This window comes from Haliaeetus albicilla, chromosome 5, assembly GCF_947461875.1.
Source record: "Haliaeetus albicilla chromosome 5, bHalAlb1.1, whole genome shotgun sequence".
NCBI classification, from domain to species: Eukaryota; Metazoa; Chordata; class Aves; order Accipitriformes; family Accipitridae; genus Haliaeetus; species Haliaeetus albicilla.
In genome coordinates this window covers 25,582,398-25,598,813 of record NC_091487.1, presented here as the reverse complement: position 1 = coordinate 25,598,813, position 16,416 = coordinate 25,582,398, and the positions used below count along the sequence as shown (strand labels likewise).

The 16,416-nt window shown below is 46.5% G+C and overlaps 1 protein-coding gene across 4 annotated transcripts in view; it reads right to left on the bottom strand.

Annotated features, from left to right (window-relative positions):
• Positions 1-14,476, bottom strand: part of ANGEL1 (angel homolog 1) — a 30,584-nt gene extending 16,108 nt beyond the window's left edge. Inside the window, exons 1-10 of one of the 4 annotated variants that reach the window (XM_069783811.1) lie at positions 14,366-14,476; positions 11,780-12,379; positions 11,022-11,248; positions 10,389-10,458; positions 9,536-9,969; positions 8,725-8,851; positions 7,733-7,843; positions 6,885-6,954; positions 6,283-6,446; positions 5,254-5,418 (exon numbers count right to left, since the gene is read on the bottom strand). In XM_069783811.1, coding sequence (XP_069639912.1) covers positions 5,254-5,418; positions 6,283-6,446; positions 6,885-6,954; positions 7,733-7,843; positions 8,725-8,851; positions 9,536-9,969; positions 10,389-10,458; positions 11,022-11,248; positions 11,780-12,146 — 1,735 coding nt within the window. In that variant the 5' untranslated portion in view covers positions 12,147-12,379; positions 14,366-14,476. Of the gene's footprint in view, positions 1-5,253; positions 5,419-6,282; positions 6,447-6,884; positions 7,094-7,732; positions 7,844-8,724; positions 8,852-9,535; positions 9,970-10,388; positions 10,459-11,021; positions 11,249-11,779; positions 12,380-14,122; positions 14,266-14,365 lie in introns of those variants that run through there. The other 3 variants (XM_069783813.1, XM_069783810.1, XM_069783812.1) reach the window with 3 other exon arrangements.
• Positions 14,477-16,416: the final 1,940 nt, after the last annotated feature.

Below are 16,416 nucleotides of genomic sequence, written 5' to 3'. Positions count from 1 at the left end.
ATAACTGAATAAACTTAAGACTGCTGTAGAAGGCTTTCCATCCAGAAAGAAAAGGCTAAAAAACTAAGTAACATTGCTAAGGCTTGAAGCCAAGTCTTTTTGGTGTATAAAAGGAAAGATTGGATGGAACAAATGCATCTTTTGTTGTAGCACATGCCAGCATCTAGCCTAGTCCTTCTCCCATTTGCCACCTCAGCACCTTGAAAGCTGCTGTGTTTGTCTAACCAAAGTTAGGAAAAATTTTCCAGTTCTACTATACAGCATTCCTATTCCCTTAGAGCACAAGAATGTGCGGTCTAGACCTGAAATAAAATAAATTTAAAAATAAATAAAAGGAAAAAGAGCTTCAAGACTAGAATGACATTTTCAGTGGAAGTTAGAGGATAACGTGGCTTGACAGGAGAAGCCAAACTTGTACACCTGACAAAAGGAAGGAGCTTGAGGCATGCCAGCTCTTAAATCAGTCATCTTGATTATCATTATAGCAGGTGAGTTCTCTACAGAAACTCAGTATCATACTTTGAAACACGATGCAGTACATTCAATGGCAGTGATCATGCAGTTTGCATATTTCAGTGTGACAGCACTAAGGAAAGCACTACAGGCCAGACAGTTACAGTCTGGTAAGGAACAGGTTATAGCCAGCAATTCAATTAACTTGCACAACAGGAAACCTACTGAATGGAGATGGTATCCCACTAAGGCTTGTGTGCTCCTCCTTTAGATGAGCCACCAAAGGCTTCATCTGCATTTGTATGAACCATGGATATGTCTGCGAGGAGAAATTGCAGCGTAGCAACACCCTGCTTTGCAGACCGTTTGCCAGCATCACTCTCAAATACCAATAGAGGCAGGACACATACCTTGATCAGCTCTTAAAAGAGATTCCCTCTGAGATGCTGAACTGTTCTTAGAGCCTCTAAGAGACTGCTCAGAGACGAGGAACTAAGGTCAAGTATATTTCAGAGTTCTGTGCTTCACAAAGCAGGTGGTATACATGGCACTAATGATAAATCTTAACCTTTTTTTTTTGTTTTATATAACAAGAGTTATTCCCATCTAAGTGTTGGTTTCGGAGCTCCCACCCCTCCCACTTAACTCTTCAGGGGTGAGGGAACCCACTATCTTATGGCTTGACACTATTTAAATGTTAAGTTTATAATAAGACTTAGTCCTAAAGAATTCCACACATAGCTTTTAACTGAAGAAATACAGCTGCAGAAACAAATAAACATCAGTAACTCAGATAACTGGATATGGCAGTCATGGGAAAACAGCTGCTGCAGACATATCTTGTAAGGAAAAGGCATGGAGAAAGAAGACCTCAAGCAGCAGCCAAGTTTCATTTATTTAGAAAAGGAAAGAAACTAGAGCAATTATATTGTTTACCACTCCTCCCATCCCATGTAATTGGGAAAACTGATTATAAAGGGCATCTTCCTGAAGTGATGAACTTAAAACTCTGAGAAAGTGAAGGAAGTCCAACTGCTGTCTAAATAGCGTAACTAAATACAGCCTAGCAGCTGTGGTGCAATCTAAGCTGTTGTCTAGCAAAAATACTTCGTCAAATACGTGTTTGCCTCTACAGCTACATGCTCCTGCAGCTTAGGATACTGGTAACAGGGTATGTATACACACTGCCAGTGGTCTCTGCCATCCCTTTCCCTAAGCACCAGTCTTCCTGAGCTCTATATCACTACTAAGATGATGTAGATGATCCTACCTCTATAATACCTTCCCTTTCTGAGTATAGCAGATATTCCTGTGTTCCACTGCCATAACTATTTACAGACCCCTCTGTAATTCATCAGAAAGCTGTGCTAATGACAACTAGTCATGCATTTAGGTCAGGAAACAGTGTTAAGAGCTACATCTGCAATCTTAGTTCTGCATCCCACCAAGACTTGCTTATTACCACTGCCTCTTATTATATTACTGTGTGCTATTCTTAAAGCATCACAGAACACATTATTTTCTCCCTACAACTATATACTAGTTACTATTTTACAGGTAAGGACTCTTTCCATCCACCCCACCTCCAAACTTCTGCTATAGTCCCCCACAGCCAGAGACATTCACACATCTCCAGTTCCATTTGATGTTAACTCCAAATCGCTCTAGGACACAGGTTTTCTTTCCTGAAACAGGCCAACTTTGTAGGGGTCTGTACCAGAGCTTCAGGGACAGTGGTCAAAACAATGACAGCGATCAACTCTTCAACTCTGCCTTTGTGAATCTGTACACAGTCACTAGCAATGGTCCTGCATTTCTGCAATAGTTTCACCCATGAATGCCCAAGAAAGCGTGTGCGAGCCACAGCTTTGGGAGCTGCAGGTCCCTCTGAAGGAGCTTTCTAAACTTCAGAAAGAAGAATTAGAAGACTTGCAGGCATTGTCCTGGGGTTTTTCAGCACATGACTCCATATCCAGTGTTCTACAACTTAACCATTCCAAGTTCATACCGTACTATTTCATGTATCAAAAGGGAAAGCATTAGCTTGACCTGCAGAACATTAGATTTTCCAACAAAATGTAGCTGGAATCTTAAAAGCTCTCTGAGAGATGCAAGTTACCCAAAAGAAAAGTCAAGTCTTTGGTTTAAATAAAATGGAAGAAGCACTTGTGATGTTGAAGCACAGCTCCTACACCTCAGTTACATCACAGGACTGGCAGGGTGCTTTGGCCAGTGCAGGGGCAACCAGTTCATCTGATGGTGTACTGTGCACACCTTATGGGTCTCAATAGGTGGGGCAGGAGGGCTGCTTTCACACAAACACACACACACCTCATCAGCTGACCATCAGACCTAGCCAGCAATTACAACTGAAGCAGATAGCCAAAGTTTTAAGTGCCAACACTATGTGTCACGGTGTTCCATGGTTTGCTTTTGGTTGATTGTTTTTAAATCTTCAGTGTCTTCCAGGTTTCCTATTACCGTGTTACCAGCTGGTGGGAGTTATCTGCAACCAGGCTGCTTTCTGGCAACCTCTTTTCAAGCCTGGCAGAAGATAAAGCTCTTGGTTCACTGATTTCCCTTTCCTCCCCTCTCTTTACAAAAACAACCAACTAAAAAGTCAGAATAAGAGTACTTGCAGAAATTAGTGCAACTGTCAGATAAACAGAGCCATAGAAATACACAGCTCTGCATCCCTCCCCACATACAAATGCCAGTGCCATGCCAGAACCATTACCTGTGAAACTAAAGGCAAACAAAGCTGCGAACTTATTCACCCGCAGATTGCTGTTCACTTATATGGACTCCTACATGTTATCCCAACTGGGGTAGCAAAAGCCATCCACACATCACCAGGCAAATACCACACCATCTGGTAGGGACAAGAAGGAATATGCAGTCTTTACACCATCATATGGACACAGAACACTATCCCCACACACACCCCTCATTTCTGTACAGTTTACACAAGTGAGCTGTAAAAGATCACCAGTACTTGCTTTCTTTGGGAGGAGGGGAAGGGTTCCTGAATGCAAACCATTTTCTAAGACAAGCCCTATGCCAAATAAACCACCTCTGGGATTTGGGGATGTGCTGGGATACAGATAGGGCCACTTCTTCCCTCCCTTCAACCCTCACTACTAGTATCCTGTGTAGCTAATTTGTCCTCTCCTCTTTCACATCCCAGCCAGCAAAGCCTTGTTGAACAAGTCCTCAGAGGGTTCAGCTGCCAGGAGCACAAGGTGCTGCAGTTACTTTGTGGTTTTTTCTTAGATTAAAAAAAAATTAATTTTCAATAAAGAAAGTAACATTTAAAATATGAAAGCCCTCCAATATAACCCAAGAAGAGAGAACAGTATTTCAAGTCTCTTACCTTCCCACAAAAACCTGAGGTGGGACCAGATTTCCCTGCCTCATTTGTGAAGAGAAGATTGATACTGTTTCTGCCAATATTGCTCTCATCTCTCATGGAAAAACTGAGCACCAAACGTCAGGCTAAACTGGGGAATCTGCCCTAGGAACAGGTACAGTTCTACTGTTCTTGTACTGGCCAAGCCACTGCTGACAAAAGTACACTGATAGGACACCAAAGGTACACTGGCATCCAAGTGATTGACAATCTGGCTCCAAGTTACAGAGCCTTCCCTTCCCTCCCAACACCTGTCAAGACCCAGGAGCCAGTCCTACAGGTTCTACCTACCTAAACATGGCTGGCTCCAGAAGAAGGCAGCAGCCTGAACTTCAGTCTGGCACAGGAGGATGCTACAGGTTGGCTATCTGACCCCTGGCAGGCTGAATGGAATAGGGAGGGCACAGAGAAAGAGTACGGCAAATGACAAATACCAGCTCTTCCATCTGATGGTTCTGCTGTCTCTTACATGCCTTCCATTTCCATCACTCTTTTGGGACCTCCCAGAGCTATAGCCTCCTGGGGTTGTCATGCCTAGCAGGATGATTTTTTCCACCTGATATTCACTGCGAGGATCGTAAATATTTTTCCTACAAGTGCCAAACTAGGTACCATTCTGAGACTGGTAGAAAGGAAGGGAGCCTTCCCCAAGGCCTCTAGGCTTTTGCTGCAGTTCTCGCGCTCCTGCGGGTGGCTCTGTAGAACCCCTGGCTCCATTCCTAGCAATTCCATTCCCTGGTCCATTAGTCACAGCAGGCGGCTTTTTGTAGAAACTGTTCAACTGCACAAAACCTTCTGCCAGGAAGACAGTCCTTACACATTATTAAGTGAAAGCCATTTCCAAGCAGTTAGCAGAGCCAACACTCTCAAAGGCAACATGGCGACTAGTCCTGGAAGGACCATACTTCATAAACTATCACTGAGAAATTAAAAGCACCATTGTTTTGGTGTGAAAGAATATTGATGTATACATCCCCTGCTCCTTAGTAGCAATTAACTAACCAGAAGTAGGCAGTGTTGCCCCTCTTTCCCAGCTCCTTGAAGATCTCACACAGGGACAAATAAATATGTGATTTATATTGATTCCCGCAGCACTATAACATCTGCTAAACAAAGCAGTGGAACAAGGACCCCTTTTAGAGATGGTAATGCCTGAATACAACTGGAAGCCCACTGGGAACACAGCTCAGGTTTGCAGAGACCCACAAAATACCAATGCAAAAAGTGCTCCAACTCTCCCATCCCTGCTTTTTGTGAGCATGTGAGGGAAGAAAGGGACTTTTAGGGCATGATAAAGAAAAGAGTTTTCTTGCAAGCAGGTTTTGCAATCCAGAGCCTCAACTGCTGTGTTCAGAATGGCTTTTCTTCAGGGAAAGGGAACCAACACTAACCCTCCTTGAGGCTGGAGATCTCCAAGCCAAAGCTAGCCAGCAGGCAGAGATGATCAGATGAACAAAAAGGATTTGGTAAGCCATTTGCCAGCAACAGGACATCTTCAGAGAGAAGGGAAAGGCGGCCAAGCAGCTTCAAAGCTCCATCCCGGTACAGCCTGCGACCTGACAAAGAAAATGGAAAGAAACATCAGCCAGAGACTGGTGCTGTAGATTAACTCCATACACTCACAAAGGGATGCTTGTCAATGTTTTCCTATTCTTTCCCTGATGAACACAGACAGCCTGCACAAACACTGCATGCACCTTTGAGCCTAGATGTGAAAGCAGTGAGCATCCTGTTTAATGAATACCACTGTTCAATGGTTTCATATACTTGCAGGCACAGGAATCAAGTAGATACTAAATTCACCAAGCAGCTGCTTTCTTGGGAAGTTCCTTTCATGGTACTAATTCCTAGCAATAGTTTCAGATTCTCCCTTGAGGAGGAATTCATCTCTTCATTCCTAACTTCCTCTCCAGAGTTGATTTTGACATGATCCAAACCAGCTCAGAGACAGTTCCTGGATGCATTTACATGCTGTCTTTCATCAACATAACTCCTGTTTCAGGTAGCAGAGGGATGGTACCATTGTAAGGTAACCAGAGTCACCGCCTTCTAAGGCCAGTGTGTGGTCTCAGTCAGACCAGAAGTCCAAGCCTTGAACTTAGGACCCAGCACTGCCTGTTATCAGGAGCACAAATAAGATGCTTATACAAAAGAACAGACTCTATTCTGTTCTAGCTTCCTCAAAAGTCTACATGAACCTAAGCTAAGCAGCTTCAGTTTTTCCACAGCAAAGACAAACAGCGTCTTCTCACACCTGAGCAAATGTTGCTTCCACTTTGTGCATCATTTCAGTCAAAGTCACACCCTGTAGATCCACCCCAGCTCAACGAAATGCACCGCCCAACACCGAGCTGCATTCTAGCATGCCTCACAGCCCTCTCCCAACATCACAGGGGTAAGCCCCGCACTGCCACACTCACCGCCCCTGCTCCCATTCTCCATGAGTTCTGCTGAGTAGAAGATATAATCAACAGTGGCTCCAAGCCCCATGGGCATCGTTGTGACCTCTGGGCGTCCCCTCTGTGGCAGGAAGTGGCTGTAGACAGAGGTCAGGTTGAGCCCATGCTGGATAATGCCTGAAGACCTGCACATGAACAGCCACCATTTACCAAGGAAGGAAAGAGAATGATGCAGTGTTCCATACTGCGGTCAGAGCTGAAGTTGGATGTTCCCTTGGTGATGTAACTGTCCAAACTATTTCTACTTTGGGAACACATAAAAGACAGTCTTTCAGAATTATTCACTCCACTTACACCAAAGACAAAGTGGACTAGGAACTTCCTTTGTCTCCAATACCCAGTCCTGTCTATGCCCTTCATTCTCGATCTCATCAACACAATGCTGACAGAACAGCGCCGAGCTGCTGGGACAACCCTGTGTGGATCTGGCTCTTCCAGACAGCCCTCCTTTACTCTCTTCCACCCTCACCTCTATTTCTGTCTTTACTGCAGCCAGATTTACAGTGCTCAAGAAAACGAGACCAGGCTTGAAGAGTGGGGCCATTGAAGATGCACCAAATTACCTTGGGACAAATGGCTGGGGATCAGGGTCGTTCACCATGTCAGCAGGCTTGGGCCAATGTGCAGGGCGGTCTGCAAAGGAGCAAAGAGATTCCAGCCAGACCTACACAGATCCTGGCACAGGCTGCTCATCCCAAGTCTGAGAAGCTTCTCCTGAGACCAAATGAAACTTTTTGCCCAAGAAGAGCAGATAGCGTCCAGTCACAGGCACCTTAAAGAAAAATATTCAGAGGAAACCCCATCTCTAAGACTAACAGGAACATTCTGAGAGCAGATCAGTGCAAACAACTAAGAAGTCATATTCTGTCCTGCTAAGGACATGTCCTTAATAGCATTCAATATTATCAAAGCTCAGCATACCTCAACCTTTGCTCTCAAAGAAAGTTCATTTGCCTTAGCCTACAGCTTACTCAAAGGGTGTCTAGAAAGGCAGAACAGAATTGGAGAGAGCAGAATCAGCCATGCCACAAGGCACAGAGGTGAGGCAGTGTCTGCTGGGTACCAGCATCCAGAAACATCTATGTTGTGGCCATTGTGACATCACAGTCTCCAGGTTTGTTCTCCCCCTACCAAAAATCTTGAAGCAGAAAAAAAGAAATATAAATATATTTCACTTTCTAAGAAACAGCCTCCAAAAGAGGCTGAATCTCAGTGCATCTCAAGGAATACACTGTGTATGAGGGTGGTAAGACTGTACTCCTCTGACCTCTCATGGAATCCATTAGTAATCACACAGCCACAGAAGGCACCCTTCTGCCTTCCCCTTTTCTCAGCAGGCATTACCTCCACATGATATCTTCATCAAAATCGAGCTAGGAGAGTCACAAGCTGAAAAATTGCCCATTAATACCTGGTTTAGCATCTGTCACACCTTCCAAGAGGACCAGCTGCGGTGGTCGTTCACAGGCAACATCGCAAAAATGAAACTGGAGCAGGAAGTCCCGGCTGTACTTACGTCTGCCTGCAGAGAAAAATAGAAGTTAAAAGAAGAAAATAACTGCAGCAAAGTCACATCTACAGGGAACATCTGCAAACTCTTTAGACCTCTTAGACCTCTTTAGTTTGAGAGAGGTTTTTGTGCCCAAGCACTCTGATACCACGAGAATGGAAATCACTTAATAACCTAAACGTAGAACAGAACAAACGTGTAAATGTAGAAGAACAGAGCACAGTTATTTCTATCCCTTTAGCTAATGCAACAGCCATGGTCAGCATCTTGATGAAACAAATTAAGAAATGTCCCCTCTGAGACACCATAAGTTCAAGGACTTCTAAGCAGATCAGTTAGTGTGCAACTCAAGGAAATGTATTCAACCCGATCTCCAGAATTGTTTTTTCTTTTGCAGCAGACAAGTTCCACATCCAAGATTCCAACAAAAGCTATTTAGTGTGGGCTCCTTCTTTTTTTTTTAGTTCTCTCTAAGGACAGTATAGTACAGTCATGATTGTAACTCGGCTCTTAGGAATGATGTCCTAACAGTGATGTGCAAAGACTGCCCAAAACCACTCCCACAAACACCTGCAGCTGAAAGCTGTGGCTGCTGAACATGGTTTACAACTGCACAAAACTGTAAGTCTGGGAATATTAGATACATAAAGCAATCGTTACTGGTAGGGGACCATTCCACTCCTGACTAGAGAAAGAAAACAGCAGAAATTGGGCTACAGCAATGGACTCTAGAAAAATGAAATTTAATTCACGTACCAAGGAAATGGATAGAAGAAGAGAATCTTTGCTGAGTGCCTCATGCAACACATGCCCAAGCTACTGAGAGAGACAGCAAGGCCCACAAACTGTCCATCCTCAGCAGACTCATGTTCTCAGTGGACACTGGAACTCACCTGATTTCTTTGGCTGGCACAGAGTGACATATTGGCAGTTGTCCGTTATACCCAGCGAGCTCGGCCACAGTGGGGCCAGCAGTTTCCGTGAATACAACTGCTGGGAAAAGTCTTCCTGACCAGACACCTGCAAGGAGGCCAGAAACAGGAGAGAAAACATCAGCAACACAGAGCAGAACTTTAGCAAGCTATAGACAATGTACGTATACACACTTGCCAAGAGCAAGACAGGAGAATGCCCTCAAAGAAAGACATGAACTAAGCTATTCAGAATATGGCGCAGATATAATAAACCTTCAACTGTGGGGGACGGATACAGTTAGCTAAAAGTCACCTGACAAGATACTTTGCAGGCATCTGTTATTGAACTGATGATTTAGCTTGAAAGCCAATGACATATTTGATCATGGATACACAGTAACAGGTAACCACAACAGACTCTAGCACAGGTGCCTGTTTTCAGATCAAACATCCACATAAAATTTCGGTAAGTCTCGATGGAGTTGTACTCCCCTACACTTCCAGTCACCCAGGCACAAAAATCCCATAGCAAGGGAGAACCAGGACCTGAAATTAAGTGGTATATTATCACTGGTCTGCCTCAAGAGAAACCAAAAGAGCAGTGGTGGAAAACAACACACACACATTCGTCTGCTTCTTTCCCCAGCAGTGCTGGAGCATTGGGGAAGACTGCTGAATAACTGAATTCAATATTTGGACTATTTCCTCACAAGAGAAAGAATGCAGCCATGCATTTCTCTAGCAGCATGCAATAAGGAGTTACCCAATGCCAGCTCTGGCTGGCACCTACCTTCCAGGCTGGCATCCCATGGTAGGAAAGTTCACCATTCCGGATGAATTTGTAGAGTGGAGAATCAGGTACAGAGTTCAGGTCTCCACACAAGATGACAGGATAGTAGCTGCCTTCAGTAGTTTTTGCAATCTTGTCAATCTCTGCTAAGAGCAAGGCCATCTGGGCCAGTTTGATATCTCCCCGCCGGGGATTGAACAATACATGAGTGTTGGCCACACACAACGGACTGACTGCCTTCAGATCTAGGCCCTCTGGGAGCAGAGGCTGTAGCAGCAGCACCAAGCCCACATTATCCCGATTGAGGATGTCCAGGCCAGGCCGGAAGTATTCTATGGGGCTGAGGCTGATCAGCTGGAACCTGCTGTGTTTATAGCACACTGCACAGCCATCTGTCTTCGCCCCAGTTCTCCGTTTATAGAAGCATGCAAAGCCTGAAAAGAAACCATCACCTATTAAAAGGTTTATCCAGTCACTACTTCAGTCTCCCCCCATCAGCTGGGGAGTTTAGCAAGTCTGTGCAGCAGAAGAGGTTTCTACTACACTTGGGTACAGCATTATACCCAATTCTGTTCCAATAATCAGTTTATCATTTATCATTGAGGCTATTTTCTCTCTTCTTGCCCTTCTAGGACCCCCTCAGTTTTGTTACTCTGATCTGTCAACTCTCTGAAAGATCAATTACAAATGAAAGGGTAAAGGTCTAGGCAGACAGTTCAGAAGCAGGGCCAGCAGCCACCTGACAAACAGGAACAGCTCTCTTAAGGCCGAGTGCCTTGAAGACATTAAGCAGGAAGCAATGCTAGGCCAGTCCCACGAGCTGGAGGTATAGACACACAAAAGCAGGACATACCCATCTCCTTGAATGTCGGTTCCAGCTGCTCCCAGTAATGGTTCTCTTGCACCTCCTGGAGACACAGAACCTAGAAGGAAGGCAGAGACCTCACTTGCTCCACCAGTATTTGCTAGTTACCTTGTTTGGGGGAAGAAAGAAAGTGGAAAAGTGCACTCACATACCAACCCTGCAACCAGAAAGGTCATCACTGCAACTCTGTCCTGTACTTTCCAGATAGAGAGCAATAACTTTCTGGGTCATATTAGCTTATCATTCAGTTTTCCAGTGCCGAGGCAGAAGATCCTTTATCACACAAAGAGGACTCAAGGAATAGCGAAAGTCTTCTATGCAGGCTTCCCCTCTTGTGCTGCCTTACAAACCTGGTCCTTTCCTTCCCAAACACACATTATCTCTTCTTCCTCTTCTACTGCTGTTTAAAAGTATGACTAGTTTCTACAGTAACATAACCAAAGCAAGACAGACACCAAAAAAACGTATGCACATGGCCTCAGTGAGGAATTGGTGTTCAGTTACGAAGCAGGTAGTATCTTCCTAGGACTTCGCCTCTATCTTTTTTTTTTTTTTTAATGCTGTTAGATCAAACAAGGAATTCAAATTCTGTTGACACTGATGTGGCTCAGTCATACTCACATCAGGATCCCAGTGCTGGATCTCCTGCAAAAGGTTTGGAAGGCGGTAGTTCCAGTTCAGGATGTCTGGATGGCAGTGTAGATACAGATCAAGGCCCTGTTCCACCAGGTCCTGGGCAAGGATGTTGTAAGACATGACTCGAAATTCAAAGAGAGGAGTGTTTCTCGAGACCTGCTCTAGCACACAGGGTTGGACAGAAAGATCCTCCCAGTCTCTCCATAAAATCTCTATATGCAAGAGACAAAAAGCCAAGTTACAGCCATGCTGGCTATCCTGCTGATGCTTTTGCTCCCCCAGGACCCAGAATATAGCCATTCTCATTCTCTAAGCTAGGATGTTCTTGCCTCTGAGCAAACCCTCACCCACTGTGGTTTTCAGGTGGTCTTTTTGGATGCCTTTGGATAGTTGTCAATGGGGATGGCTTAAAAGAAGACCAGAGTCAAGCATACTGAAACACTCAACCAGCCTTTGGGTGCTTTTTATATTATAAAGCCAGCACCTGGGAACAGTTCCTGGGAAATGAACATGTACTGATGCTCAGACCAGACAGTCTAACAGCACAGAGACTACTAGCTGTGACCAGCCCTCCCTCAGCAAAAACTCACTTTATAGTTTTCACTAGCAGATCCTGCCAATTCTGCATGGACAGATGCAATCAATGTCTTACTGACAGCAAGCCCAGACACAATAACCTGACCACATTCACTACAAATGCAAGTCCCAAACCAAATATTAGATTCAGAGCTGTTACTACTGACCATGGTAGGGTACCTCTGCTGCGAGCGGACAAAATTGTACCGTATCCTGAATGGGCCAGGCTGGGGGCTCCGTTGGCACTGTCTCTGCACCACACGCTAAGCTCCAGGCCAGCACAGCTGGGTCTTCATTCTGCACTTCTACATCGATAGTGGCACAGCCAGCTATCTGATGATCCATCTGTGGCACCACAGCTGCCCAAGGGGCACTGCCTGCTACAGCCACTGTTTCCTCTGCTGGTAATTTTGCCAGTTCTGTCACTTCATGATCTTGCGGTTCTGAAGAAGCCAAGGCGTGTAGCTCTGTGAGCTGCTGACCAGCACACCAGGTGACTTCTGGAGCCGAATTCAGGTTGCTGAGGCTAGTCATCAATAGCTCTGAACCTTCTAACCAGTCACTAGTGAGTGTAACTGATGCTTTCCCCACTGCTGGAGCACTCTCACTGGCTGACAAATTCCCTGCTCCTTCCTCCAGCCACTGTTGGAGAAGGGCTTCTTGCTCTTCTGGGACCGACTTTCCTCTGGTCGCAGCAAAGATGCCTTCTATCTGGGTGGACGTGCTCTTCGCCAGAAGCACATTCTTTCGACAGGTGAAGAAAGCATCTGCCATTTGAAAACAAACAAAACCAACATAAGACAGATAGAAATCCTTTCTTACTCACTCTTTTCTTTTTCCTATGCATTTGCTGTAACTCTACAATACAACCATTCAGTATAGCAACCCAAACAAATTACTTCTCTGAAGAAAAAACAGTTACAGTCTGAATAACTTACCCTGCCTCCTCCTGAATGCTAGGCCACAGACTAATTCTAGTTACGTTAGTCAAAGTCACTGAAACTGTACGGGATGGCAATGGCTTCACCAACTCTAGGGAATGCAATCCTAACTAACACAGCGCCACAGCCAGTCAGCCAAGCCAAAAGGCCTTGTGGAAACTATAAGCTCTCAGCAACACATGTAGAGGCACAGTCTGTAGAAGTTAGCTGATGGGATGCATGGGCTGAGAAGCCAAGCTCTTGTAGATCACCACTTGGAGCAAGTTTTTTTTCAGGGCTGGAGTAAGAAAGTAGTGCTCAGCTAAGAGGATCAAACGTATCACAAGAATGTGTTGTAGAAGAAAAACTGTTCTGTTATTAAGAGATGAAAAATAAAGACACAGAGGGACCAACATGTGCAGTTAAAAGCCTTATTAGAGAGAATATATGCACAGAAGTAGTCCTGGTAAGAACTACAGATCACCTGATGACTGACATCTGGGGTAAAAAATTAAAAAAACCCTGCTGTTAATGTAACAGTTGAATATACTAATATTGGTGGAGTAAAGTAGAAAAAGACGGGGACTCTCTTCACTTGTATCTATATAAGAGATGACAGCATTTACGTTTTGCTACGAATTCTGCACAGACGCTAGTCCCTACCATTGACTAGCAATTTCTGTTGTCTACAAATCACTTTTTCTCCACTGTATCCCTGTGACAGTCAGTCAGCCAAAGCAGTAACATACAGGAGCCAGCAACATCCATGTATGCTTTTACTGTACCTTTCACATCAAAGCTTTCTGTACATGTCAGAAATGGAGCTTTAAGAACCATACTTCTCTCTGTAGTTTTGTAATTAAGTTCATAAACGTCAGAAACACCAATGCACCAAGGTAATATTTTCACACACCACTAGCCAGGCATGGCTGTTAGAAGAGCCTGTTCCTACAGGATAGGAGCTGAATGTGAGAGGAGTCAGCTAGCTGCTCACTACAACCACAGCGTGCCAGCGGCTGCTAGAGGCCTGGGGACAGGTTCAGGCAGGAGGGCGGCTTTAGATCAGCGCAGCCACCAGGGACTGCGAAGCAGCATCAGCATCTAGGAAACTAGGTGAAACAGTGATGCACCCAAAGCAAGCATCCACCCACGAGCCACCCGCAGGTCCTTGGGGAGTAACGGGCCTAAGAGCAGCCCATCTCCAAAGGCCTCCCTAGACCTGCAGCGCAGCCCCGGGGCAGGAGGCTCGGGCCTCCACGCAGGCTGCAATCTGCCACTGCGGCACAACAGTCGGCGACTGTTCCCTCCGAAAACCCAGCCCCCCGCGCTGCCCCGGGGGGGAGCAGCCCCGGCCCGGCACAAGCGCCGACGCCACCTGGGGCAGCAGCCCCAGGCCCCCCACCAGCCCGCCTCCCCCGCCGCCCAGGGCGAGGGACTCGGGGGGCTACGGGGCAGGCGGCACGACCCTGCCTCCCCGCCGCCGAGGCCCCTCCGGCCGCACCCGCCTCGGGCCGGGGCGGGGGGGAGGCGAGGGGCTCCCGCACCCCGCCCCTGCTGGCCCCCGCCGCCGCCCGCCCGGGGCCGGGTTACCTCGCAAGGCCCGGAGGAGCCGCGCCGCCGGCAGCAGCACGTAGCAGAGCACGGTGCCGATCATACCGCCCGGCGCGGCCAGGCCTCCACCGCCCCCGGCTCCGGCCCGGCCCCAGCGAAGCGAGGCGAGGCGAGGCGAGGCGAGGCGAGGCGAGGCGAGGCGACGCGCCGCGCCGGCCCCGCCTCAGCAACGACCTTACGGCGCGGCCTCGGCCCGCGCCCCGGCGCCGCGCAGGCACTCACCGCGCCGGGCCGGCACCGCGCTGGGCTGGAGGCCGGATCGGGCCTGGCCCTCCTCCCGCGCCGCTCCCGGGCCGCCCGCCCCCGGCAGGCCGCGGCCGGCGGGCGGGACGGGCCCAGGCCCGGCCCCTGCGGCGGGGGCAGGCAGCACTGCTGTGCCCGGGGGGTCAGGAGTTGTGACCTTAAGCTGGCTGACGGCATTTTTCTGGCCCCGCCATCCCGAAGTTTGTGTTTTCAAACAGAAGTTTTCGCCCCCCATTCTCTGGAAATCCAAACAGAAAGGAAAATTCCCAGGAACTTTTTTCCCCTGGAAAGCCACCAAGCAAATAAAGTCCCATTTGCTCAGATGAGTTAGTAATGACACAGGCTTTGCAAACACAGTTGACAATAGTCAAGGTTTTGCAGAGCGCAACCTTTATGTGTACAAATGCCATCGGGGGTGGGTGAAATACCGGTGCGGGAGCGTGCTCTCCCTCCGTGTGCTGCTCACGGGTCACCACAGCTCTGCAAAATCGCTCCCTCTCACCTGGCTGTGAGCGCACTGTGGCCTCTGCAAGTTGAGACCCATCACATGTTGAAACCAGACAGTCTCATAGGAAAACAGAAGTCCTGGTTGAAGTCCACGCTTTTAATGTTTTGCTTCATTCCACATTTGAATGTGTACATCTTAAATGCAAACGATCGAACTGAGCACCGCTATCAAATGCACACTTCTAATGTGTGTAGCCTTCTTCCAAACTCTCTTTAAGATGGGCACTTGCAATGAAGTCAAGACTCAGGTCATGCCTGCCTTTTGCGCTGACGAGTGCTGCCAAACTGCTCCCTTGATGGTGACCAGCTGCTGTCTCATGGGTTATACTTAGACAAAACACTTTTTGAGGGACAACCTGCCTCTTACCCTTTTTGTGTATGGTGATTATCACAATGGGTGTCCATGGCTAGGATCTGAGCTGATGTTATAATGTATATAAATAATAATCCCAACAGTCTCGTTTTCAAATCCCCAGTTATAAAACATCACAGACCACAGATGCAGTGACTTGTCTCAAATCCCACAGATGTCTCTGGCAAAGCGCAGAACTGGGCTGTGGTCTCCCATATCCCGCTGCAGTAAGCAAACTCCGGAAACCATCTTTGGTTTCTAATCAGAAAATGGAGGGTGTTCTCCAGAGTAAGGATCTGCAACATTAAGGGCTGATGACTGGGGCATTTAAAATAAGGCTGTTCTTTAAAAGGAAAGGTCTAAGAAAGTATCTTCAGACACACCCCACATCAGGATAATCAGACTGAAATCAGAGAAGAATGTTAGCTGGTGCCACAAACAAGCAAGTATCCGGACAGCCGCAGTTGTTTGGCCTACACTAGAAAAAAATATTTACAAACGTTGGCAATAAAATCAAAGCTGACAATGGTCATCTGCTTCAGGGTCAAACCTTCCACTGGCTTTTGCGGCATTTTGTTCTGTATCCAAATATAACCCTACCATGGTCTTGAATGACTGGACTACTTGAGAGATTTTTGTAGAACCTAGGGGAATAAAACCACTAAAAGTACCCTATCCTTGGGGAAATGGACTTTTTCTTCTTGTCTGTATAGGCCATATTACACTGCGTAGGCTACCTAAACTTCAAAATCTGTATGAGTGATTATGCTCACTGAGCATCACCCATAATGGTAAGATTTCTAAGTGTACATATTAGTTCTGCTCAACCTTTATCAGAAAGCCTCTTCTGTTACAGTTTTGGTTAAAACCCCCTCCCCTTCAGAAAGGTCACAAAGTCCTTGGTATAAATTATGTAAAATAATAAGCACTGAACCAATTTTGGCACCACCATCAGTAATTGGTGGGATGAATGAGTACTTGATTTGAGGCCCCCTTAAGTGCTGACCTGTTTACAAGCCACACTTTATTACCAAACATACCGGGAATTCGGCAGTAGGGAAGTCTGAATCTGTTCAGGACTAGTAAGGCGAATACACTCTTTCTATCCTTGTCTCCTTTCAGACTACAACTGCCACAGTCTGGCTTTCTCATGAAATTGTACAAACTGGAA